The 24,766-nt window shown below is 35.2% G+C and overlaps 2 protein-coding genes and 1 long non-coding RNA gene across 5 annotated transcripts; 2 read left to right on the top strand and 1 right to left on the bottom strand.

The window, feature by feature from the left end:
- Nucleotides 1–564: 564 nt before the first annotated feature.
- On the top strand, nucleotides 565–7,319 carry LOC137725307 (cleavage stimulating factor 64-like). 3 transcript variants are annotated; one of them, XM_068463953.1, is made up of 10 exons: nucleotides 565–835; nucleotides 1,046–1,124; nucleotides 1,687–1,861; nucleotides 2,405–2,438; nucleotides 2,540–2,784; nucleotides 2,860–2,937; nucleotides 3,650–3,685; nucleotides 3,790–4,257; nucleotides 4,568–4,831; nucleotides 6,480–7,319. In XM_068463953.1, exons 1-10 carry the CDS (start codon nucleotides 805–807, stop codon nucleotides 6,627–6,629), a joined length of 1,560 nt encoding a protein of 519 aa, XP_068320054.1. In that variant the 5' UTR covers nucleotides 565–804; the 3' UTR covers nucleotides 6,630–7,319. The 3 variants fall into 3 exon arrangements, with proteins under 3 accessions (XP_068320054.1, XP_068320055.1, XP_068320053.1); XM_068463954.1 differs by having other exon boundaries at nucleotides 3,784–4,257; nucleotides 4,568–4,816; XM_068463952.1 differs by having other exon boundaries at nucleotides 3,784–4,257.
- Nucleotides 7,320–10,362: 3,043 nt separating this feature from the next.
- On the top strand, nucleotides 10,363–11,736 carry LOC137725306 (uncharacterized oxidoreductase At4g09670-like). The gene is made up of 2 exons (XM_068463951.1): nucleotides 10,363–10,827; nucleotides 11,119–11,736. Exons 1-2 carry the CDS (start codon nucleotides 10,363–10,365, stop codon nucleotides 11,734–11,736), a joined length of 1,083 nt encoding a protein of 360 aa, XP_068320052.1.
- A 5,352-nt stretch (nucleotides 11,737–17,088) lies between these two features.
- On the bottom strand, nucleotides 17,089–20,561 carry LOC137724363 (uncharacterized). The gene is made up of 4 exons (XR_011067371.1): nucleotides 20,372–20,561; nucleotides 19,649–19,727; nucleotides 17,478–17,759; nucleotides 17,089–17,390 (listed from the first exon to the last, which is right to left on the bottom strand). It is a non-coding gene; the product is annotated as an uncharacterized lncRNA (long non-coding RNA).
- Between the last annotated feature and the right edge of the window lie 4,205 nt (nucleotides 20,562–24,766).

Below are 24,766 nucleotides of genomic sequence, written 5' to 3'. Positions count from 1 at the left end.
GACTAAGAGCAGGAGATTTAGGCTAAACCACTTACACTATGTTTGGATGAGGGAAATAAACATGGAATTTTGGTAAAAGTCAGAATTTATAAATTAACAGGCACCAATTCTCTTGTTTGGATTTATAAGCATAGAAATTTAGAATTTCCGCATGGAAAAAAAACTTGGAATTTGGGACATCCAAATCCCAAGTTCAAATTCCATGTAAATAGGTGTCATTTCTCAATTTCTATGATTGAGAGTTTAAAAATAACAAATTCTGTATTCAATTTCATTGTTCTTTTAGGTTAACCAATCAAGAAAATTTACAAATTCTAGAAAATAAAATCTCGTCATTTCAATTTCCGTCATTTTTAAATTCCTTAATAATCTTAAATTTCTTCACCCAAACATAGTGTTAATGATCATGTCATAATAATTTAATTTTGAACTCGTAATTTTAAAAAATTAAACACTACGAACATTTTAGATTTAATATATGGTATATTATTCCCAACTTTTAACAGCAGGCTCTTAAATAAGACAAAAAATCCAATTGACAGTAAACATTCATAAACCGCCGTTTCTTGCTTCTTCTGTTTTCCTCCACCAAATCGATCTCCTCTCTCTCGACCTTGTCTGCAGTTGCCTGCCGCTGCTAGCCCTTTCTTCTTCACTTCGCATTCCCTGAATTTCACAATTCCCAAATTCGTCTCGGCGAGAGGAGTTAATCGCAAACACCGAAAGCGAAGAACAGAAAAGGATGTTAAGAGGGAAGAAGATGAAGCAGCGCTTCACCTTCTTCTTCTTCTCCTCTTGAGATTCATGGCCACTTCTCAGCACCGCTGCGTTTTTGGTACTCTCTTTTTTTCTCATTCATTCATTCATCCTCTCTTTGTTTCCCTTAGAATTCTTGCGGCTTCGATTTTGATTCGAAATCAATCGCAACGAGTTCAATTGAGTCCGAATGCCATTTCTTAAGGGTTTTGCAGAAATTGGGTTGAAGTTTTATATGGGTAATTTCTGATGTTATTTTTTTTTTGTGGTTGAATTATTTGTGATGCAGTGGGGAATATACCTTACGATGCCACTGAGGAACAGCTTGTAGAAATCTGCCAGGAGGTTGGTCCTGTTGTATCTTTCAGGTCAGTCAGTTGACTCCCTTCCCAATCACAAACTTTACAATTTTACATAAACCCTAATATTTAACTCTAATTCTGCTTTATGTTGTACTTAGAGACTGATTTATCATTATTCTGAAGAAAAAACAATATAATTTAATCACAAATTTTACGAACCCTCTTCTTCCTGTCCTTTTCAATTTTAATTTTGCTGTTACGTTTCATTTAGAGACCGATTTATCGTTGTTCAGAACAAAAAACAAACATAATCTTTACCTTTCATAATTTAGATGCGGTTGAATTTCAAAGGATGTTAAATAGGTTGTTCTTCTTATGCTAGTGAAGCTATATGCTCTAGGATGTTAAATACGTTATAAATGTCTACAGTTTTTAAAGTGCGTTTATAGGCGAAGTTCTATTAGCTAGCTATTTTCGTGTAGCTGATGTTACAATATTTTTAAGGTTATGAAGTAAGTGTACTGCATGGCAAGTAGCCAAACTTAAGGTGTTCTGGAAGTAGCTGAATATTTTTAATATATTTTTCTATGCATCCCTTTTTTTTTTTTCTTTTTTTTTTTTTTTTCAGACTAGTCATTGACAGAGAGACCGGGAAACCAAAAGGTTATGGGTTTTGTGAATACAAGGATGAAGAGACTGCTCTAAGTGCTCGTCGCAATCTTCAGGGTTATGAAATCAATGGCCGGCAATTACGAGTTGATTTTGCTGAAAATGACAAAGGCACTGACAGAAGTCGAGAACAGGTGAATAGGAGACTTTTAGCTGCAGTGTTATCCCATTTTCTTTGCTTTTCTAAATTTCTTGAAGTTATGTAATTAGCATCACTGTAGTCCTTTTTCTTTTACTGTCCCCACTCTATTATTAGAAGTGGCTTTACCAAGCTAGAAGGATATTTTGTAGGTTCTAAATTCTTGGATGACGAGTCTGACCTGGATTGTCCAACATTTTGTTTACTTGACCATTGGTTTGGAATTAACAGTATCTAAAAGGGCTGGACTACTCTTATATTTTGGCTGTTTTCTTTGGTTTGTCAGACATATTTTAGTTGGTTAATCTGTTTCAAGATTGTTTGCACTCTATATCCCTCCTTTTTTAAATGATCTTTATTCTTTTGAGATCAGTCATAGTACTGTTTCCTTGGAAATGTGGTCAATAAACCAAACGAGTGACATAAATCATCTTGGTAGTGATAGTTGAATAGGGGGTTATGCCAGGATTGCGTATGTGTTAGTGCATATAAATGTTGGTTTTATTGTAAGCCTAAGGTAATTTTTCTCCATTTGCAGGGTCGTGGTGGACCAGGACTGACTGCTAATGTTGGTTAGTTTTCTTCTCTTTTTTCTTGTTCTTGTTTACTGAGTTATTATTTGACTTAAGAGAGGTCTGAATTGTGCTATCTTTTTCTTTTGGTTCCATCATAGATCCCCATAAGCAAGTAGGGGGACCATCTGTTCATGCAGAATCTCTTCAACATCAGCCAATTGGTCTCCATATTGCTATTACTGCTGCTACGGTCATGGCAGGAGCTCTAGGTGGTGCTCAGGCTGGTTTGCAGTCAGCTCAAAGTGGCTTGCAGAATCAATTGGCACCACCAAATGATCCCTTGACACTTCATCTGGCCAAAATGTCTAGGGGTCAGTTGAATCAAATTATGGCGGAACTCAGGGTTAGAAATTGAAGAAGCTTATTTCTTTATTTTGGATCCATCTTGGTATGTTTCTCATACTTTTTCTCATTATAGGTAATGGCTATACAAAACAAAGAACTAGCTCGTCAACTATTGCTTGCAAGGCCACAGTTGCCAAAAGCCCTCTTCCAGGTGAATATTGACTATTTTTATTAGAGTTTATGTGGTACAGATTTCAACCAGTAAATTTCTTTTTTGATACTACCCTTTTGTTAAAGCTTTCATGCATATTCTTTTGTAAATATGTAATTTTGTTTGAGAGGTTTTCCTGATATCTGACCATAAACTTCCTGGAAGAGTAGATTTGATTGAGCTGTATATTTCTGGTTTCCTTGTCCAGCGAGGTCTTTCAGACATGCTTTCTACATAATTTTGTTTTCCCTCTTTTTGTCTACATGCTTTTTACCCTTTTTGACTTCAATTCTTCTTGAACAAGGTGAAGTTTTTTGAATAATTAGTTGTAGACAAATTGTTGTGTCAAATTGGGACTCTCTTAACTGAATGAAGCATATTGGAATGACCACCGTGTGTAGGCTTTGCGTTCTTTTAGTTAGGAAGCATGGAGTAAAAGCTGTTTACATTGCAGTTATGAGCATATAACATCCACATTCATCTGCATTGAGTTTTAAATCTGAAACACTCATCTCAATGCATTGAGTATCTATGTCTTGAAGTAGAAGCATTCTTGTGTCCCTGTCATGCTTTTGGTTACCTGCTAATGATCTAGATGATTCCACACTGGAAATTGAAGGGCCAACATACTCCATAACCTTTTACACTTGTGCTTTTGTGCTGTTTATTTTGCTAAATTGTTATAGTGTTGATATCTTAACTTTGTTTTCAGGCACAAATAATGCTTGGAATGGTGAGCCCACAGATGGTTCGTTTCTCCACCTGGAACTTTTGTCATATCAATATTGTTAAGTACTTGTGCTTAATTAACTTATTAATGGTAAGACATTGACTTTCCTTTTTCAGTTGCAGATGCCAAATATCAGGCAAGCTTCAGGTCATACCTCACAGCCTCCATTCAACGAGGCCTTGCATTCTGGGTTGGTGCCCAATGTGCAAGAAGGCCAATTTTCTGCTGTACCTCAAAATCCATTGGTTAGAAGCCAGTTTTCTGCACCCCAACAGCAACCCACGCAGCCTCGAATGCAGCTTCCACAACATGCAAACCACCATGTTTTGCAACAGGCCTCATTGCTGGGGCAATCGGGAGTTCCAACACTTCCTCCCATACACCCTCAGTCTTCAAGTGGTTTGTCCATTCGACCTCAAACTCAGCTTACAAATTCTTCTAGTTCAAACCAGAAAATGCAGCCTTCTTTACTACAGCACCCGGGTCAGGTTGGACGTGCAAATTTTGGGCATAACATGCAGATGGTTAATCCAATTGCTACTGTACAGCATTCTTCTGTACCTCGTCCTCTGTCTGAAGTCAGCTCCCAGGTGCCATATTTTATAGTACTTGTGATAATTTTGATTTTGATGTTACGTTTGATTGAAAAAGAGGATTAGTTGCATAGGCGGATAGAATAATTAGTTAAGCTGAACAGAAACTTACATAATGCATTATGCTTGTTGTGTTGTATTTTAGTTGACATTTATAAAATTTCTGGATGAAGGTTGTGTTTACAAAATTCAGAGGACTAGGGTGCGAAAAAATTATCTGACCTCCATCGTTTTGTTCTTTGTGCTTTTAGTTAGCTTTTTAGTTTTTGTCATTGTTTGTGTTATCTCTTTGCTTTATTTGTTACAGCCTGGTTCTTCAATGTCTTCGGGAATCAACAAGGACGCTGATAGATCCTTTCAAATGGTCAACGATTCTGTAGAATCAGTCAAGCGTTCTTCAAAGCTAATGAAATTGGATGATGGAAGGGGTAGCTCTTTGTCAAGAGTGGGTCTTAATGTGCCTAATGCCAATGGGTCTGTATTGCCCCATGCTTTGCCTGCGAAACCTGTTCATAAGTCAGAAGAAGTACAGCACTCTGAGAAACAGATTTCTCAGGTAATGTCTTCCCAGGTGATTACTTTATTCCAGTTTATTTTTCACATTTTCGCAGCTAGTTCGGTCTTGAAACGAGAAAATTTTGTGTGAAAAGAAAAGTTGTCTTGCTGCTCAGTGACACTGATTTTTTTGGTATCATGAATTGCTGGCACAAATTTTTATTAAGATTATGTTGGGGCCCGTGCCTCCAACTGAAAAGTATTAACCAATTGGCAATAATTCCTAAAATCTTATACATTGAAATATAAGCCTCAGAATACCTGATGTGAGAATTGATATACTCAACGCATCCCCTCACATGTCCGCTCACATGAATTTATATTCTCCCTTATATTTGAAGTGGAGCAAGTTTTACAAAAGTAGGCTGGAAACCTGACGAGCTGCTTGTTCTGATATCATGTTGCTTCTACAGCATCTAATAGAAAAACCAAGTGCAAAGGCATATGATTTTTATGAATTGAAATGTTAGATAGATAGAAAACAATGTGGGACTTTATATTCTCAGCCAATTGGGAAAAGTTTTGTGACATTCCCCATAATTTTTGTTGCTTAAGCATTGCAAAATTCTCTCTGATAAAGGGGCTAATTTTCTCTTAACTAGTGGATGGAGGTTCGGAAAAGAAAGTCATTTGGATACTGAACTATTGGTTTAAATCATCTGTAGTGATTAATCAACATCTCAAAGGATTTTACTTGTGGGTTCTTGATGAACTAGCTTATATAACATAAAGACTTAAAAGGAATTTAGAAGTGATTTAATGATGCAAGAGCCAATTTTTTATTATGATAAATAAGCTCATCCAAGTACCAGGCACTACATGATTGAGTGCTTGTTTGTTACCTGGAATTAATGTAATTTACACTTGTACTCTAGGTCTATTGTTTTGGATTCCTACTTTAGTTGTCCTTGACCCTCTTTACATTACATGATCAATGTCTTAGGTGTCATCAATTCTGCGCTTTAGAATTCCTAAGCATATTAATTTGGGTGTTTCAATGAGCCATATACCATTGTAGAATGGAGCAGAATAATGGATAAGTTTCGTTTTGGTGCCTAGGATCAGTCCATATGATAGACCTTGGATGTTGCTTGGAATATGCAGATGGATAGAATAGGAAGGTGGGTTTTGTGAATGTAGTAACAGGCTCTTCTGACATTGATAATGCAGGTGCTAAGAATAAGTTCGGGGTATGGAGATTTGCTTGGTGTAACAGGGGCCAGCAATTAATAGGGTGTGAGGGTATTTCTTGAATTAGTACAAAGAGGTGGAGGTGAGGATTGAAAGGCCGTCTTGAGAGTTTAGAAATTCACATTTTTGTGCTTTTCTGAAATTGTAGCTTTTTTACTAGTTGTTCCAAAAGAAAATTTAGAATGCTAGCACATACTAACAGTATCTAACACGTGCCTAGAGTTTGTGCTTCGGTCATATGTGAACGCATGTATTTTCAGTTCCCTGTTTTAGTTTTGAAGCATTTTGTGAGATTGTTGCTCCAGAATCTTGATGCAATTTACCATAGTATGCAGTTAATTTTTTTCACTGTTTATATGATTGAAGTTTATTATAATAAACTTTATTCTTCTCGAAAAACAACCGGATAAGAGATACTGCTCCAATTTGCCATTTGATCTGGAGTATCTGACATCATGATTAATCTTTCTCAGTCTGAGCTTCCCCCCGGGGTGGAGTCTGCTCTACTACAACAAGTTTTGAGCCTAACACCGGAAAAACTGAGTTCATTGTCTCCGGAACAGCAACAAGAAGTAATAAAGCTCCAACAGATGCTTCGGCGAGATCAGATTCAGCCATCGTAGCAGAGTCATAAATGGCAGTTTCGATGCAGCAAGTTGTTACATGTGCAGGTACCAACTTGCTTGCTAGAGCAACAAAAGGCGTGGTATTGATTCAATCAATTTTGATTGTTTGTAACAGTATGTTCACGTAAGGAGTCGATTCAGAGGTTCTGCAGTGCAGGAGTACTATAGTATATTTTGTATTCGTGCAGCGTACACAAAGCTTGTGTTTTAGTCTTAGTCAGTAAATTAGTTAGAATAGCAAAATTTTGTCTGTATCACAAACATTTAAATTTACGTTCCCTCAGCTAAAATTTGTTGCTTCACTTTTGACAATCCTTTGCTCCAAACGTTGTGTACTTTGCTCGAGGTATATTCAGATACTACAAAATTTCTCGTAGACGTATCGTTTCGTCTACTAAAGCTTCATGGATCGCTTCATCATCTGTTTCGACACTTGTTTTCTCCTCAGTTGTTTTGTTATTTACAGTTACTTGGAAGTATTGAGGGTGTATGACTCGATGCCCGGCGAACAAGGAATAAGAACATTTACAAATTTGCTTGCAGGGCGGTCGTTTGTCTTTTAATTTATGGTTGGGAAATAATTTTGTATTTAAAGGTTGTGGTCAATAATTGTATTTGAATAAATCTGATATTTTGTGTTAGATCATAGACCGCGGAGATGCATAATCATTGTGATGATGCATTACACATCATGCTCAGTTTTGGGGAAGGGATTCAAATTTGGTTTTGGGGGTCGGGTAAAACGCTACTTAACCAACTGGCCTAACCTATGCAATGAAATACTGTACTAATAGTCTATTCTTGTATGAGGTGTTGGATTATCTTGGTGAATAAGATTTTCTTTCTCAACTCATTGCGTCATGGGTTTAAATCCTCTTCCCTTCATATAGTGTAGATTATTCTATCATTTGTCACAAAAAATAAATAAAATAGTATACTCTTGGATGAAAATGTCCCAAAGAAGTCTTTAAAAGCGTCTACAATCATATCGAGTGTGGCAAGTTAGATCTCTGAAAAGAGTAGCCATCAAGATAAACACACAAATTGAGCATCAACCTTGAATTTTGTTGCAGCACACCAACTAGATAAGTTTGTGTAGACAGCATACCAATCTCATCTTTCTTTCACATACTTCTCCAAAGCTTCTCTCACTCCCCTCGATTTTTATCGTAATTTTTGGCCAGCGTCGGAGCCAAGTATCTAGAAATAACAATGGCATCTTTGATGCCAGCGGAGCCTCCCTGACCGAGGAAAGGCCCCTTTACATGCATGGCATCTCCAGCCACCGTCACGCATCCTTCGAAACCTTCGAAACCTTGGACTGATCTGCTCACATATACAATTTTCTTGATGTAGTCATGATGCACCTTATCTGCTATGCACTGAGAGTTACGAACCAATAGACCAAGTTATCATGAATTGGAATTCTTCCAATTGTGTTCGTCACCTTAACTTGTACAAACCCGTTTTCAAAATTGTAATGATATGATATAGAGAATAAATGAAACGATCGACTTTGGCTTGGATAGAAAGTTAACGAGTCCAACTTAACAGAGGTTTCTTGGCATCCAAGGGGTAATTGCCAAGCTCTCTAATCCTCTATCAAATGACATGACAATATTTCATTTATTGAACCGACTTCAAACTTTATATATTTCTAATGGAATTAAAGTACTAACATGTATATCACTTGATAAACAAATTTGATGAAAATATTTTATGACTCGCATCACTGAATTAGATACTATTTAGCGATAGCTGTCATTGACACTCTAACAATGTTATATTGCACACTCCTCACTTACCCAAACGATACTTCTCGCTGCTTGCCATCATTAAGGTTTATGTCACGGGCCCTATACAAGACAAGAGTGAGTTATTTCGTATTAAATAGACATGTTTACTAGGCATACATACCCTTGAAGTGGTAGGGCAGTTTGCCTGAGCTTTGAGGCCACGCCAAGCTCATCCAAGGCTCGCCAGCCATTTGCTCGAATGGTGATACCTCCTCCACTACCACGTAGGGATTCTGATCTTCCCAACACCACACTTGTGAAACCCTTTCTGTATGATATGTGCATAATGTATACTAAAAGAAGCGCGCACACACTATGGTGTGTGAATATAAAAAACTAAAAGGAAAAAAAAATATGTGAAGGAGAGAAGTTTGAGAGAAATGTGAAGGAGAGCTAGAACATGGAAGATGTTTAAATCTTTATTTTTTATCTTATAAAATTTAAAATTAGAGACATGCTTTCATGACATATGAGTGAGCAAAGAAAAAAGAACACCACAATTTGGTTTATGCAGAATTACCGCTATTGCCCATGATTTTAATTTGTGATAGAAAACCAAATTGTCCTTTCATTTAGTTATTATTGATAAAAATTCTTCTCTTTTAGTTGACAAAGAAGGTTTTGTTAATAGGTAGTTTAGATTATTCATATACACTACTACGACTACTATTTAATCCAATCGTCAAACGGTTTTGGATTTGAATGATTATTTGTAGAGATGATATTTGAAGGAATGTCTAAAAAATGAACAGTTGGCTATGATGTGAAGTGGGACTTACAAATAATCCCTTAAATAAGCTGGATCCCTTGACGTTTTAAATTTTAGATTTAATTTTTTTTTTATTTAAGGAGAATTGCCTATATTTTGAAAGTTTTTATAAAAATGAATAGTATTGAATTTAAAGGTTATATTTGATAAATTCCCACATCGTACCATTTATAAATATAATTCTAATGCAAGAACGTGGTTAAAATATTACAATATATATATATATATATATATATGATTAAATTAATTTCTATTTCAGTAAGGATTTTATACTATAATTGAAAATCACAATTTATATAATACATGCAACAATTACAGACAACTTTTCAAATTAATTGAATCTTATATATGATTAAGGGTTATGTTTGATAAATTCCCACATCGTACCATTTATAAACATAATTCCATGTAATAACGTGTGTAAAATATTACAATATATATAATTACATTAATTTCCATTTCAGTAAAGCTTTTATGCTATACTTGAAAACCACATTTACGTAGCACATGGGATAATAACAGGTAAAATTCCAAATTAATTAAATCTTATATATGATTAAGGGTTATATTTGATAAATTCCCACATTGTTCCATTTATAAATATAATTCTATGTAATAACGTGTGTAGAATATAACAATGTGCATAATTATATTGATTTCCATTTTAGTAGAGATTTTATACTGTAATTAAATCTTATAAATGATTATATATATGATTAAGGGTTATATTAGATAAATTCCCACACCTACCATTTATAAATATAATTCCATGTGAAAGTGGTCATTTACCACAGTGGTGGAAATGTGTTGTGCTTTTGCATAATGGCATGGGTTCGAAACCCCGTTGGTGGCTAATCTAACATTTAACTTACTAATGTTATCGTTTCACTCAATATATACATACATACATACATACATATATATATATATATATATTTATAATTCCATGTAATAACGTGTGTAAAATGTTACAATATATATGATTATATTAATTTCTATTTCAGTAAGGATTTTATACTATAATTGAAAATCACATTTAATTAAATATTATATAACATAAAGTTTCTGTAGTATTCAGTGGGAAACAAACACGACCAGCAAAATATCACCACACTCAGTCACAGTGACACTAACACCCACAGTGCCGTTGCTTGCCTCCCTCGAGATGTCTTCCGAAACGCCAATCCGATTCGGAGTTGTGGGCTGTGCCGATATAGCCCGGAAAGTCTCGCGAGCCATCACTCTTGCCCCAAACGCGACACTATACGCCGTCGGAAGCCGTTCTATAGACAAGGCCACGGCGTTCGCCAATGCCAACAACTTCCCTCCTAACGCCAAGATCTACGGCTCCTACGACGCCGTTTTAGACGATCCCGATGTCGATGCCGTCTATGTCCCGCTTCCCACCAGCCTCCACATCAAGTGGGCCGTCCTCGCCGCCCAGAAGAAGAAGCACATCCTGCTGGAGAAGCCTGTGGCGCTCAACGTGGCGGAGTTTGACAAGATCACCGAGGCATGCGAATCCAATGGGGTGCAGATCATGGACGGTACTATGTGGATGCACCACCCCAGGACTGCCAAGATGTCCGAATTTCTCTCTGATGCTAACCGTTTTGGTCAGCTCAGAACGGTATGCCCTTCTGCTCCTGGATTGCCAAGATGTCCCAATTTCTCACAGAAAACATGCTGTTCTAGTTCGATATAATACTGTTAGAATTATATATTCTACTGACATGACGTGCTTGGGTATGGAAGCCTTGCAATATATTAGGTTATTGTAATATTAAAAAAAATGTAACTAATGTCATTTGGGTGTACAGTAGCGTTCTTTTTGTGTCCAGTTTCATTCAAATTGCAGTTGACGGATATTTTGAAATTCACTTGCTATTGTTCTAAGAACATCCTCCTTTTGGTTCCACAGATACATACTGTGTTTACTTTGGCTTTTGATCCTGAATTTCTCAAGAAAGATATCCGGGTGAAGCCAGACCTTGATGCTCATGGGGCTCTCGGGGATGCAGGGTGGTACTGTATCAGGGCAATTTTGTGGGCCAATAACTATGAACTGCCAAAAACTGTAGTTGCTTTGCGTGGCCCTGTACTTAATGAAGCAGGAGTGATTTTATCTTGTGGGGCTTCTCTGCATTGGGAAGATGGGAAAGTGGCAACCTTCCACTGCTCCTTCTTATCAAGTTTGACGATGGATATAACTGCTATCGGTACAAAGGGAACTCTGCATGTCGATGGTTTTGTTATCCCTCATCAAGAGAAAGAAGCCGCTTTTTCTGCAGCTTCAGAAAGTTGGTTTGATGAATTGGCCATCAGTTGGGTTCCGCCACCAAGTCATCACATTGTTACCACTGATCTTCCACAGGAAGCCCTCATGGTAAGAGAGTTTTCTCGTCTGGTAGGCGCTATTAAAAATGGTGCAAAACCTGAGAAGAAATGGCCAACCCTTAGTCGGAAGACACAGGTCGTAATCGACGCTGTCAAGGCATCAATTGCCAAGGGTTTTGAGTCCATTGATATCGCATATTAACCAAGGCTCATCTTATATGTCTTTTTCATTTTATATTTGAACTGGGACCTTCTTGTAGTCAGTAACAACTAATAAGAATAAGATGTCAGTAGTAAGAATAAGATCCTCATTGGCACAGAGCCTCATGAACTTGTCTGATTGGAACATTACTGTTGAAATGTATGCTAAATAAAATTAAGGGTAAATTATATTTTGAACCTTCAAATTTGAGTGCAATTGCAACTGCATACATCATCCTTAAAACATTACAATGTCATACACAAACTTGTATTTTAGTTGCAATCATATATCTATTAGTCAAACCGTCAATTTGACCGTTAGATGATGATATGGCAACTGATAGTCCCACTGTTGTGCTTGTCAATTTGTAGAGCATTCGGAATACGTCATTTTGCATCTCATCAAAATATATGATCTCTTGTATTTTAGTTTCACTCAATAGGTGTTAGTTTGTGAGGAATTTGTTGGAAAAGTAGGGTCTAATTGCTATATTAATCACCCATAAAATTCATAATTATCATATAGGTTAAATACAAAATTTAAAACATGCACATGATCAACCAAATGTTAAATGAAGATGACATAATGAATTAGAAAAACCTGAAAATCGATCAAGGCAAGTGTTAGAGGTTTTTTCCTTGACATAATTTTATGCCCTACTACGACGCTCGTGGTTGATCGGTAATTGTCTCCGAGAATACAACGAATTATTAGTACAACTAGGTTGACTAATCATAATATATGGCCATTACAAAACTCATAACCATGTATGGAAATTAATTTTGTTGGAGAGTAGTTGTTACTAATGTTAAGTCCTCCAAACATATATTGCGACTTACTAAGTAATTTGGCAACGCCTGGATAAACTCCCTTGCATTTAAAATATTATTTTATGAAAGGTCCCTAAACTTTTAATACCTTAAATAACTAATTGTAAGATATAATTTAAAACCGTCTTCTGACTAACTAACCAAGACATATTTCTTAGGAAACTTAGCTACTTTGATCACTTGTTGGGTTTTGGTTGCACTTGTGATCCCTCTCCCACAAAATTAGTCTTTTGATCAAATTTGCATGTGAAGAGTCCATACTACCCTTCATTAATCAGAAAGGGGGAAAAAGAGCAATGGCCCCCAAACGAAACCCAATGGCACTCCTCCTTTCGATGTTAAACTCCACTCAGATAACAGCATCACAAGGACGTCATAACTATAGTGCAATTACTCTACAACGACACTACAACAATACTTCTCCTTTTATGATTATAAACCAACACTACCACAACAACAATGTGATGACGCCCCAACGATACTCCACTGATATACCTTATTTTATGATTTCGGAACCCCGCAATCACAATAATTCATTCAATAACCCTTTCCTTCTTCTTTCCACAACCACCACAACCAAATTTCAAATCGAAAAATCAAATAATGAGCTAAAGCAAGATGAGAGAGAGAGAGATTACTACAAACATGATCCACATTCTCTATTAATCACAAGAAGGAGCAATCGAAAGCTTACCCCACTACTTTACGGTGTGCCAAATGTTCTTCACCTCTTCAAATTTGATTACTCAAGGCGGAGCAACTAAAGGAATGAATCCGAAAATGGATTTAAGAGTGTCGGTAGGGTGTTGCCGCATTTTTTTTGTGGTTTTTGATCAATGAAGGGCATGTTGACTATTAAAAAGATCAATGAAAGGCAATATGGATTTTTCAGAGGGAAACTTGATCAAAAGAGATATTTTGTGGAAGAGGGATCAAAAGTGAAAGCAAATACCAAAAAGGGGATAAAGTAGCAAATTTTCCTATTTCTTCTCTCTTTCTAAAAACAAATTACATTTTTTTTCTTCTTAAACATATATCAGGTCTCAAGCATAGCTTTAGTAGTTCCCACAATTCATTCGGATCTGAAAGTCACAACTTCGATAATGGCACATGATTGGTTCCACAAGACTTTAAATTAAATATTTATGAAGGCTCGTGGCCAAGAAATGAAGAATGTCATGATGGCCTAAAGAAGATCTTCGAGTGGAAATTCTATAATTGGCAAGGACCAAGGTCTGGAGAATAATTGATATCCAATCCAAGGCAATCAAGGTCCATGATTCACCAAAGAAAAAGAGTTCACGAGCTTTTTAAAGAGGTATGGAGGAGATCAACGCATGGAGAAGTTCACAAGGGCAAGGATCGAGGTCAATCAATCCATAAAGGAATGAATACTACAAAATGAGTTGATCTAGCAGACATCATATCCCGAGATTAGAGTGAAACAAATGGCCAGTCCAGGGCCAATGTTGCTCTATAAATATGAAGATTCAAGAGAAGGGAAGGGACACCTGACCAAACACACAACTTATCATTCTATTTTCTCTTCAATTTCTGTCCTAGCATAAGTAGCCCTAGTCTAGATTATTTTTATGCAATTTACTTCTACCACTTGTCTTTCAATTTCTTTACGTTATGCAATTTAATTAATTTATTGTTATTTCAATTATCTTTTTATTGCAATTTATTCAAGCACTCATCTTCCAATTCTCTATTTTACGCACTTTACTTTCTGTTTTGTATTCTTCAATTTTTATTTAATTACAACGCACTTCTATTTTCTATGCACTCGTTCATCATTTTATTTACTTTCTTGCTAGTAGATTAGTTTTACATTTATTTTCAATTCCTTTTACTTTCTCACTCGATACATAAAGAACCTAGACCAAGAAGAGAGGTTCCTTGCTCAGCTGTCCAATTGTTTGATTAGAATCCAATCTAAGGTGCAAACACAAATCATGCTTACATCTCTTCCTCGTTGGTCACTTTTAACCACGTGGTGGCATGCCTGCGCATTCCGACCAAAGGAGGACAAAATATTGTTCTAGGTCGCCTAGACCGACTGAAAAGAGGAAAACACTTGGGAAATGCGAAATGGGTCAGAAGATATATCAAAGAAGTCCTCATTACGTGCTTTGACATATTATGTGCTTTTGCTCTGATCGAGATGAAAATACACATTATTATCGTATGGATAGGAGGTGATTTCGAACGGATCGGATTGAGAACAACGTTTCTCCATATTAAATTTTCAAATTCAAAATTTTTCACATTTTCAAAATTTGAGTACCTTAGAAATTTCGGAACACAATTTGGAAATTCATATAATTTATAAGTTTCTGAATATTCTCCACCTTTTTGTACATACATTATTGTTCTTTTTATATTTTGATATATGCTTATGTATAAATTCAATTTTATTAGTGCACTATCCTTTTAATATATAATTTTATGTTTGATATAAAAACAATGAATGTGACATCCCACATCGCCCAGGAGCGTGATCCTTATATGTATATTTCCATCCCTACCTAGCACGAGGCCTTTTGGTAGCTCACTGGTTTTAGGTTCCGTCGGAACTCCGAAGTTAAGTGAGAAGCAGGCTAGAGCAATCCCATGATGGGTGATCCACTGGGAAGTTACTCGTGAGTTCCCAAAAACAAAACCGTGAGGGAATGGTAAGCCCAAAGCGATCCTTATATGTATATTCTCATCCCTACCTAACACGAGACCTTTTGGGAGCTCACTAGCCTCGGGTTCCGTAGGAACTCCGAAGTTAAGCGAGTAGCGCGCAAGAGCATTTCTAGGATGGGTGACCCATTGGGAAGTTCTCGTGTGAGTTCCCAGAAACAAAACCGTGAGGGCGTGGTCGGGGCTCAAAGTGGACAATATCGTGCTACGGTGGTGGAGCGGGCCTGGGAAGTGATTTGCCTCGGGCCGGGATGTGACAATGAACAAATGGAATCCAAAATTAAAAATAAAATATAAACATTGATTACAAAACACATAATTTGAGTAAATCATTATAAAAAAATAAGAATATATTGAAAAAAATAATAATTATTGGAATAAGTTCAAAGCCATGCCGAAAATTTCGATCTGAAATTCGGAACTATTAGAATCCCTAAATGCATTCTAATTTTCGGAAATGATTTGAATTCAAATTTCAAGGTTGAATTCAAAATTTCGAAATTGAAACACTATTCCAACTTGTAGTCCTACGTAAATTTCAGGGTTGATGAATACTTACACTAGTGCAAAAAACAGTTTGCGTGACGAAACCTTGGTTGCGTGCCAAATCAGTGAAAGCAGGGTTTGATATGGAGAAATAGTTTGCGCGACGCATGTTACTTCTTCGTCGTGCAAACCTTTTTTTTTGGCAAAAATATTTTTTATTTAATTTTTGATAAATATTGTAATTAAATTCTAAACAATAATTAATAAACCAAGAAAAAGTATTTAATTATAAAATATATGAAAATGTACATACAAGATATCCAAACAAAAATGAAAAGAGTGGTACTAAGCCCACCCCATTGTCTTATCTTCCCACCCACATTATATTTCCACCGACTATAAAAAGGTAAATAATAACCATTATTCCAATTATAACCTTTTATATATCTTTAAGTTCTTTAATTTTTATTTTCTGTGATATGTATATATAAATATATATATATATATATGTATATATGCACGTATAATATATTTATCTCAAGAAAAAAAACCAACCATGGGACATATTCAACAGTAATTCAAACAACAAACAAGAATCCATCAAGGCAGACATGGAAGGTCTATAGTCACCTTTTTTCTGGGTCAAGCTCGAAGAAGGACGGAGATGGCAAAAGAGGTACTGGTACATATATATCATCACAAAAAAACAAGTCAGAGTGCCAATTAAAGATTGAATATCAAACTATGGACAAGAAATATGAGCATGTCAATGCATTGCTGCACTTTGGTACATGTGCAGTGAGAATTACTTTGCTCGATCCCTTATTCTTTTTGTTGGATTGAGGGTTGTGTTCTGAAGATATTTGAGAGAGAAAAAGGAACCGTAATGAGGCAGATTGACCTTCAAAGACGGATGTCTCGCCACTCGCTGCAAAAAAAATCAGACCTCCAAAACCCCAACAACACCATGACCCCCAAAATTACAGCCACGCCAACACTTATGCCCTACCCTATGCCAGCCTTCGCAGCCTGGTCATAGCCTCACAACCACCCACCTGCACGGCTCCACCCACATATTCCCCTTCGCTGTACGCAATCTCCATTCTGCCGGAATTATATTAAGGCTGTCATCCATCATGAGAGAAAGGGAATTTGAAGATGGAGGAGCGAGAATCGACGCCACCGTTAGGGAGGCGTGCGGGTGTGGACTGGTTAGGCTTGTATAGTAGGGTGGGTTTTTAAATTTTTTTTCCTTTTTTTTTCTTCTGCTATTTCAACTAATGATAATGTGTCAAAATGTTCGTAGTTATTGTTTAAGTCCAATGTCATTTTATAAGATGAGATATTTATCATTGATATTTATATTTTAAAAAGGGTGAAATGATAATACAATAGGGTGGGCTTAACACCACTCAAAGAGAAAACTACAACAAGTAGTCTTTTAGGTTTTATGCATCAGGCTATTGGGTATTGGTTGGGCCAAGTGGCTAAGAGGTCGAAGGTGGAGCAAGATCAGGTGCTGACATCGGGATTTAGAGGTCGGACATCTGTAAGGCCAGTACAATAATACTCATCTGCTTGCCTTGGGCCGCAAGCTAACCTTTTAAGGTTGTAACTTCCTTCTTCAAGACCTCTCATGTGGTCGATCTGGAAGAGAAGGCACCCATTTCACAATCATAAAAATAATAGTTTTAAAATGAAAAAAAAAACGTAGTGAGAATTAGAAAAAGTTACCTGGCTAGGAGGCCCCACCCTCGACTATGGATGCCTAGAAAGTGTGATCAGAAGGCTCTGGCTCGCGGCGGCGTCGGTGAGGCCACCGTGCACTGAGCGGTTGAACCGACATTGATGATGTCGATGATATGGGCACTTGGGACGCCATAGGAGTAGGCCTCAGTAAGAGGTGTAGGCTCCCTAATCAATGGAGCACTCACGCCTGGAGCAGTAGATGTTGATAATGCGGAAGGCACATTGGTCACAATCCAACGACGAGTGATCAACTACGACATTTATACACTTTTTGGACCATAAAAATATAACATTAGAAACTAATCCTTTCTTGCATTTGAAATTAATCAATTAGCAGCCAAAGTAATATCATATCATTTCTTGCATTTGTTCACATATATATAAAGCAGTAGTGCAACGGTAGAAACAATACTAATTAAAGATGTCAACTATACTTTAAACCAATGGGATCAGATGTTCTGTTTATGTGTATCTTGATTATTTTGGTTGCAATTGCGATGCCTTCTCTATGTGCAACTAAGCTCGATTTTATATTTTTATTATTAAAATAAGTGCACCAAACAAAGTGGCCATACAACATGATATGCAAGTTAACATGATGAAAATCAATTTAATTTGTCGTATTTTTATTTGTCGTACTTTCATTGAAGATATCATGACAACATGTGTAAGAAGCTTGAAGGTCTCATCCAACTTTGATTATAATATGAAATTATGCCAAGAATGTGCTAATACTAGACTTTACCACACTATAAGCTTAGACTGTGGCTAGATAGCCTAGTTCTTTAACCAAAATTAGTTCACTCTGAGACCCTTCACGTATGGACTCCAATTAGATGGAGCTTGACTAGACACACTGTCGAAAGATAACCAAAACCAGAAGGTTTTTTGGATGGAAGGTCAACCAACATAGTTAGTCGACTACTTCATTAGCCAGCGGTTGGCTGAAGACCCTTACAATTTAAATATCCCATGCGACTACCAATCACACTTCAGATTCAAGTTAAGACAACAAAAGAAATATCCACTTAGTTTCTTCAATCCACTAGTGCTACCTTGTGTTTTCCAGACTCCACATATCTGAGAAATGAAATTTTATTAAAGAGTTAAAATTGAGAAGAAAAACCTACTGAACCAGAGATCCACCCACTATATGATGCAACCCTGAATCAAATCCAAAAATACACCTCTAACATTGCAATACAACTCTAAAAACTATCCTACAGCAGCTCCCCAATCTAATAAAATTACAGAAAATGCAAAATCTCTAAAGGGTTGGAGAAAGCAAGAAACCATAGTACACACACTAGAAGGAAGTTAAGCTCATGTCATTACCCAAGAAAGATAGGAAAAAACAATGCAGACAATTCATTCACTACCTCACTGAGAATCCATGACAACAATGCAGGCATCCAATGCAACAACAAGAACCCAAGTGCATAGCATAATTAGCAGTTAACCACCATCGAAAAGAAAAGTGAATTAGTAATTAAGCTGTGTATGTGGGTGCATTACATAATAGTGCAATAATTAATTGTTATTTACAATCTTAAAAGCAAGCAACACTCATGTTTTCTGGGCAGAAAAGAAGGAGAGAAAAAAATCCATATGCCACTGGGATTATACTACCCTACTCTTGTGGAGATTATACTACCCTACTCTGTTTATGATTCTTTGTTTCTATCTTTTTTCTTCTTCTTATAATAGGTAAGAATACAGTTGGGGATGGCATGGCCCAAGGAAATTGATCAAGCTTTTTTTACTAACGTGATTATGATTCTTTGCTTCAAAAATATTAATGTCTTGAATATATTGTTGAAGTAAAGCATCAGATTCTTTTGGGGGTCTGAGTAGTCTCTATGAATCCTATGTTTTCATCTTTAGATTGTGAAAGAAAATGGGATACAACTTAGGTAGCCATTGATGATCAATATATTTTGAAAAGTAGCAATTTTTGGTTTCTTATTTCTTGACATGGAAGTGGTATTCATATCAAGATCTTTAACCATAATGTGTAGCTTCATAGTTGTAACTTGTGCATCCCTTGTTGATCCCCTTTTGCTCATCTCTTGCAGAAATATTATCTTAATTACTGGATCATTGTAATAAACAGCATATGAAATTACCAGTGATTTCGAAATGCAATGAAAACTTACCAAATGGCTTAGACGAACATTGTTTTAGCTCCTTGGAAGTTTCTAAGGTATCTCTTCCTCCTCCTCCAGGAAAATTCTCCTGTATAAATCAAAAGATAAGAAAATCACACAATATCCCTGAAACCGATGCTCAAATCTATCTATTAAAATTAAACAATGTAAACTTCATAAAAAATAAAATTAAAAAAAAAAAAACTACATGTGACTTGAATTCTATGCAACTCTTCTAGAGCGAAAACGCCAAAAAGTGAAGTGTGCCAAATGACTGAGGGGGAAACATACAAATATTTTGGATAACAAATCAAATTCTTCAAGCAATAGAAATGTTTTGAATATTTTAAATCACATAAAAATATCACTGCCTAGAAATCTTTCCTCAACTATTACAAAAGTTTAAGTTTTGCCTCTCAATTTCGACCAAATGAAGGTTCATACTTGGAACTTCAAGTTCTTCTGTGTGTTATAACTAAATGAGTTTTGATAAATTATATGGTGAGATCTATGGCTGGTTGCAGAGGGTGAAGAATCCACCAGTACCGTTGAAGGACTTCGCCAGTATTGAATCCTAACACTAAAATTCGGTTTAAGATTAAAACCCCCAATTTCTAATTTAATTTTTCAAATTGAGTCTAATTACAATACCAAAATCTTCAAATTAAGGCATTAAAGCCTGATTCTGACCTTAGAAAGAAGAAAAATTAAGAATTAAAAAAAGATAGATACCTGATTCTGAGATGAATCTATGGCACAGTTTGCAGTTGCACGGTTTGCAATCAGGAGTGGCTGAGATGAGCGCTGGAAAGAAGAGATGAGCGAGAGGGAAGGATGAGGAGGATGAGGACTGGCTGATATGAGCGATGAGGAGGAAGCTACGGGAAGAAGAGAGAGACCAAGTGAGAGAGAGGGAAGAGAGATCGACTGTTTTTCAATTGCATGGTTTGCACTAGGCCTGGCAAACGGGTCGTGTCTGTCGTGTTCGTGTCGTTTTCGTGTAACACCTGTTATCTTAACGGGTCGTGTCGTGTCACACCCGTTATCTTAACGGGTCCTTAACAGGTCGTGTCACTTTACCCAACGGGTAAAGTGACCCGACCCGTTATGACCCGTTATGAACCGTTAAGAAAAAAATATATTTTTTTACAATTTGCACATACCACACATTGCGACATAAATATTACTTGAAAACATTAAAACATTTCTCGTTCAAGTACTATATCTACACTCGAAAATGAAAGCCTAATAAAAATAATAATACATACACTACTAATCTATTACAAATATTAAATGTATATAATTATTAATATTATAGTTGATTCATACTTTTATTAAGTATATAAATTCCACTAGTGTAAATATTTTAAATTGAAGATCAAATTCATTCTTTGTATTCATATAGGGTCAAGGAGTGTAGCTGTTAAAATTCATCAAAATCAGAGTTAAAATAACCGTTAAATCTTGATTTTTCGTTTATAACCGTCGAAAAGCTTTGTCCCGTTACTTGATCTCTGAATGTTTTTTTTTTTGTGATTTTTTGCTGATGTGATCTCCAAGCATATACAAACAATTTTGACGGTTTGGATCGTTGAAATTAGTTTTGGAGAATTCGTAAAACGATAGATTGACTAACACTTAGAGTTTATTTATACTTTCATTAAGTATAACAAAAGATTTTGTGGTATCCACTTGTGTAAATATTTTAAATTGAAGATCGAATTCATTCATTGTATTCATATAGGGTCAAGGAGTGTAGTTATAAAAAATCATCAAAATCGGAGTTAAAATAACCGTTAAATCGTGATTTTTCGTTTATAACCGTTGAAAAGTTTTGTCCCGTTACTTGATCTCTGAATGTTTTTTTTTTGTGATTTTTTGGTGATGTGATCTCCAAGCATATAAAAACAATTTTGACGGTTTGGATCGTTGAAATTAGTTTTGGAGAATTCGTAAAACGATAGATTGACTAACACTTAGAGTTTATTTATACTTTCATTAAGTATAACATAAGATTTTGTGGTATCCACTTGTGTAAATATTTTAAATTGAAGATCGAATTCATTCATTGTATTCATATAGGGTCAAGGAGTGTAGTTATAAAAAATCATCAAAATCGGAGTTAAAATAACTGTTAAATCGTGATTTTTCGTTTATAACCGTTGAAAAGCTTTGTCCCGTTACTTGATCTTTGAATGTTTTTTTTTTGTGATTTTTTGCTGATGTGATCTACGAGCATATACAAACAATTTTGACGGTTTGGATCGTTGAAATTAGTTTTGGAGAATTCGTAAAATGATAGATTGACTAACACTTAGAGTTTATTTATACTTTTATTAAGTATAACATAAGATTTTGTGGTATCCACTTGTGTAAATATTTTAAATTGAAGATCGAATTCATTCATTATATTCATATAGGGTCAAGGAGTGTAGTTATAAAAAATCATCAAAATCGGAGTTAAAATAACCGTTAAATCATGATTTTTCGTTTATAACCGTTGAAAAGCTTTGTCCCGTTACTTGATCTTTGAATGTTTTTTTTTTTTTGTGATTTTTTGCTGATATGATCTCCAAGCATATACAAACAATTTTGACGGTTTGGATCGTTGAAATTAGTTTTGGAGAATTCGTAAAACGATAGATTGACTAACACTTAGAGTTTATTTATACTTTCATTAAGTATAACAAAAGATTTTGTGGTATCCACTTGTGTAAATATTTTAAATTGAAGATCGAATTCATTCATTGTATTCATATAGGGTCAAGGAGTGTAGTTATAAAAAATCATCAAAATCAGAGTTAAAATAACCGTTAAATCGTGATTTTTCGTTTATAACCGTTGAAAAGCTTTGTCCCGTTACTTGATCTTTGAATGTTTTTTTTTTGTGATTTTTTGCTGATGTGATCTCCAAGCATATACAAACAATTTTGACGGTTTGGATCGTTGAAATTAGTTTTGGAGAATTCGTAAAACGATAGATTGACTAACACTTAGAGTTTATTTATACTTTTATTAAGTATAACATAAGATTTTGTGGTATCCACTTGTGTAAATATTTTAAATTGAAGATCGAATTCATTCATTATATTCATATAGGGTCAAGGAGTGTAGTTATAAAAAATCATCAAAATCGGAGTTAAAATAACCGTTAAATCGTGATTTTTCGTTTATAACCGTTGAAAAGCTTTGTCCCGTTACTTGATCTCTGAATGTTTTTTTTTTTGTGATTTTTTGCTGATGTGATCTCCAAGCATATACAAACAATTTTGACGGTTTGGATCGTTGAAATTAGTTTTGGAGAATTCGTAAAACGATAGATTGACTAACACTTCGAGTTTATTTATACTTTCATTAAGTATAACAAAAGATTTTGTGGTATCCACTTGTGTAAATATTTTAAATTGAAGATCGAATTCATTCATTGTATTCATATAGGGTCAAGGAGTGTAGTTATAAAAAATCATCAAAATCAGAGTTAAAATAACCGTTAAATCGTGATTTTTCGTTTATAACCGTTGAAAAGTTTTGTCCCGTTACTTGATCTCTGAATGTTTTTTTTTTGTGATTTTTTGGTGATGTGATCTCCAAGCATATACAAACAATTTTGACGGTTGGGATCGTTGAAATTAGTTTTGGAGAATTCGTAAAACGATAGATTGACTAACACTTAGAGTTTATTTATACTTTCATTAAGTATAACAAAAGATTTTGTGGTATCCACTTGTGTAAATATTTTAAATTGAAGATCGAATTCATTCATTATATTCATATAGGGTCAAGGAGTGTAGTTATAAAAAATCATCAAAATCGGAGTTAAAATAACTGTTAAATCGTGATTTTTCGTTTATAACCGTTGAAAAGCTTTGTCCCGTTACTTGATCTTTGAATGTTTTTTTTTTGTGATTTTTTGCTGATGTGATCTACGAGCATATAAAAACAATTTTGACGGTTTGGATCGTTGAAATTAGTTTTGGAGAATTCGTAAAACGATAGATTGACTAACACTTAGAGTTTATTTATACTTTTATTAAGTATAACATAAGATTTTGTGGTATCCACTTGTGTAAATATTTTAAATTGAAGATCGAATTCATTCATTATATTCATATAGGGTCAAGGAGTGTAGTTATAAAAAATCATCAAAATCGGAGTTAAAATAACCGTTAAATCATGATTTTTCGTTTATAACCGTTGAAAAGCTTTGTCCCGTTACTTGATCTTTGAATGTTTTTTTTTTTTTGTGATTTTTTGCTGATATGATCTCCAAGCATATACAAACAATTTTGACGGTTTGGATCGTTGAAATTAGTTTTGGAGAATTCGTAAAACGATAGATTGACTAACACTTAGAGTTTATTTATACTTTCATTAAGTATAACAAAAGATTTTGTGGTATCCACTTGTGTAAATATTTTAAATTGAAGATCGAATTCATTCATTGTATTCATATAGGGTCAAGGAGTGTAGTTATAAAAAATCATCAAAATCAGAGTTAAAATAACCGTTAAATCGTGATTTTTCGTTTATAACCGTTGAAAAGCTTTGTCCCGTTACTTGATCTTTGAATGTTTTTTTTTTGTGATTTTTTGCTGATGTGATCTCCAAGCATATACAAACAATTTTGACGGTTTGGATCGTTGAAATTAGTTTTGGAGAATTCGTAAAACGATAGATTGACTAACACTTAGAGTTTATTTATACTTTTATTAAGTATAACATAAGATTTTGTGGTATCCACTTGTGTAAATATTTTAAATTGAAGATCGAATTCATTCATTATATTCATATAGGGTCAAGGAGTGTAGTTATAAAAAATCATCAAAATCGGAGTTAAAATAACCGTTAAATCGTGATTTTTCGTTTATAACCGTTGAAAAGCTTTGTCCCGTTACTTGATCTCTGAATGTTTTTTTTTTTGTGATTTTTTGCTGATGTGATCTCCAAGCATATACAAACAATTTTGACGGTTTGGATCGTTGAAATTAGTTTTGGAGAATTCGTAAAACGATAGATTGACTAACACTTCGAGTTTATTTATACTTTCATTAAGTATAACAAAAGATTTTGTGGTATCCACTTGTGTAAATATTTTAAATTGAAGATCGAATTCATTCATTGTATTCA

Source organism: Pyrus communis, chromosome 2, assembly GCF_963583255.1.
Source record: "Pyrus communis chromosome 2, drPyrComm1.1, whole genome shotgun sequence".
In the NCBI taxonomy this organism is placed as follows: domain Eukaryota; kingdom Viridiplantae; phylum Streptophyta; class Magnoliopsida; order Rosales; family Rosaceae; genus Pyrus; species Pyrus communis.
This window is presented reverse-complemented; position numbering and strand designations above follow the sequence as displayed.

What these genes read in the sequence shown, in the direction of transcription:
- LOC137725307 (XM_068463952.1), top strand. Translation starts at nt 805, where the DNA reads ATGGCCACTTCTCAGCACCGCTGCGTTTTTG. An exon ending in GGTCCTGTTGTATCTTTCAG is followed by an intron (nt 1,125 to 1,686) that starts GTCAGTCAGTTG and finishes TTTTTTTTTCAG; the next exon opens with ACTAGTCATTGACAGAGAGA. An exon ending in AAATTATGGCGGAACTCAGG is followed by an intron (nt 2,785 to 2,859) that starts GTTAGAAATTGA and finishes TTCTCATTATAG; the next exon opens with GTAATGGCTATACAAAACAA.
- LOC137725306 (XM_068463951.1), top strand. Translation starts at nt 10,363, where the DNA reads ATGTCTTCCGAAACGCCAATCCGATTCGGAGTTGTGGGCTGTGCCGAT. An exon ending in GTTTTGGTCAGCTCAGAACG is followed by an intron (nt 10,828 to 11,118) that starts GTATGCCCTTCT and finishes TTGGTTCCACAG; the next exon opens with ATACATACTGTGTTTACTTT.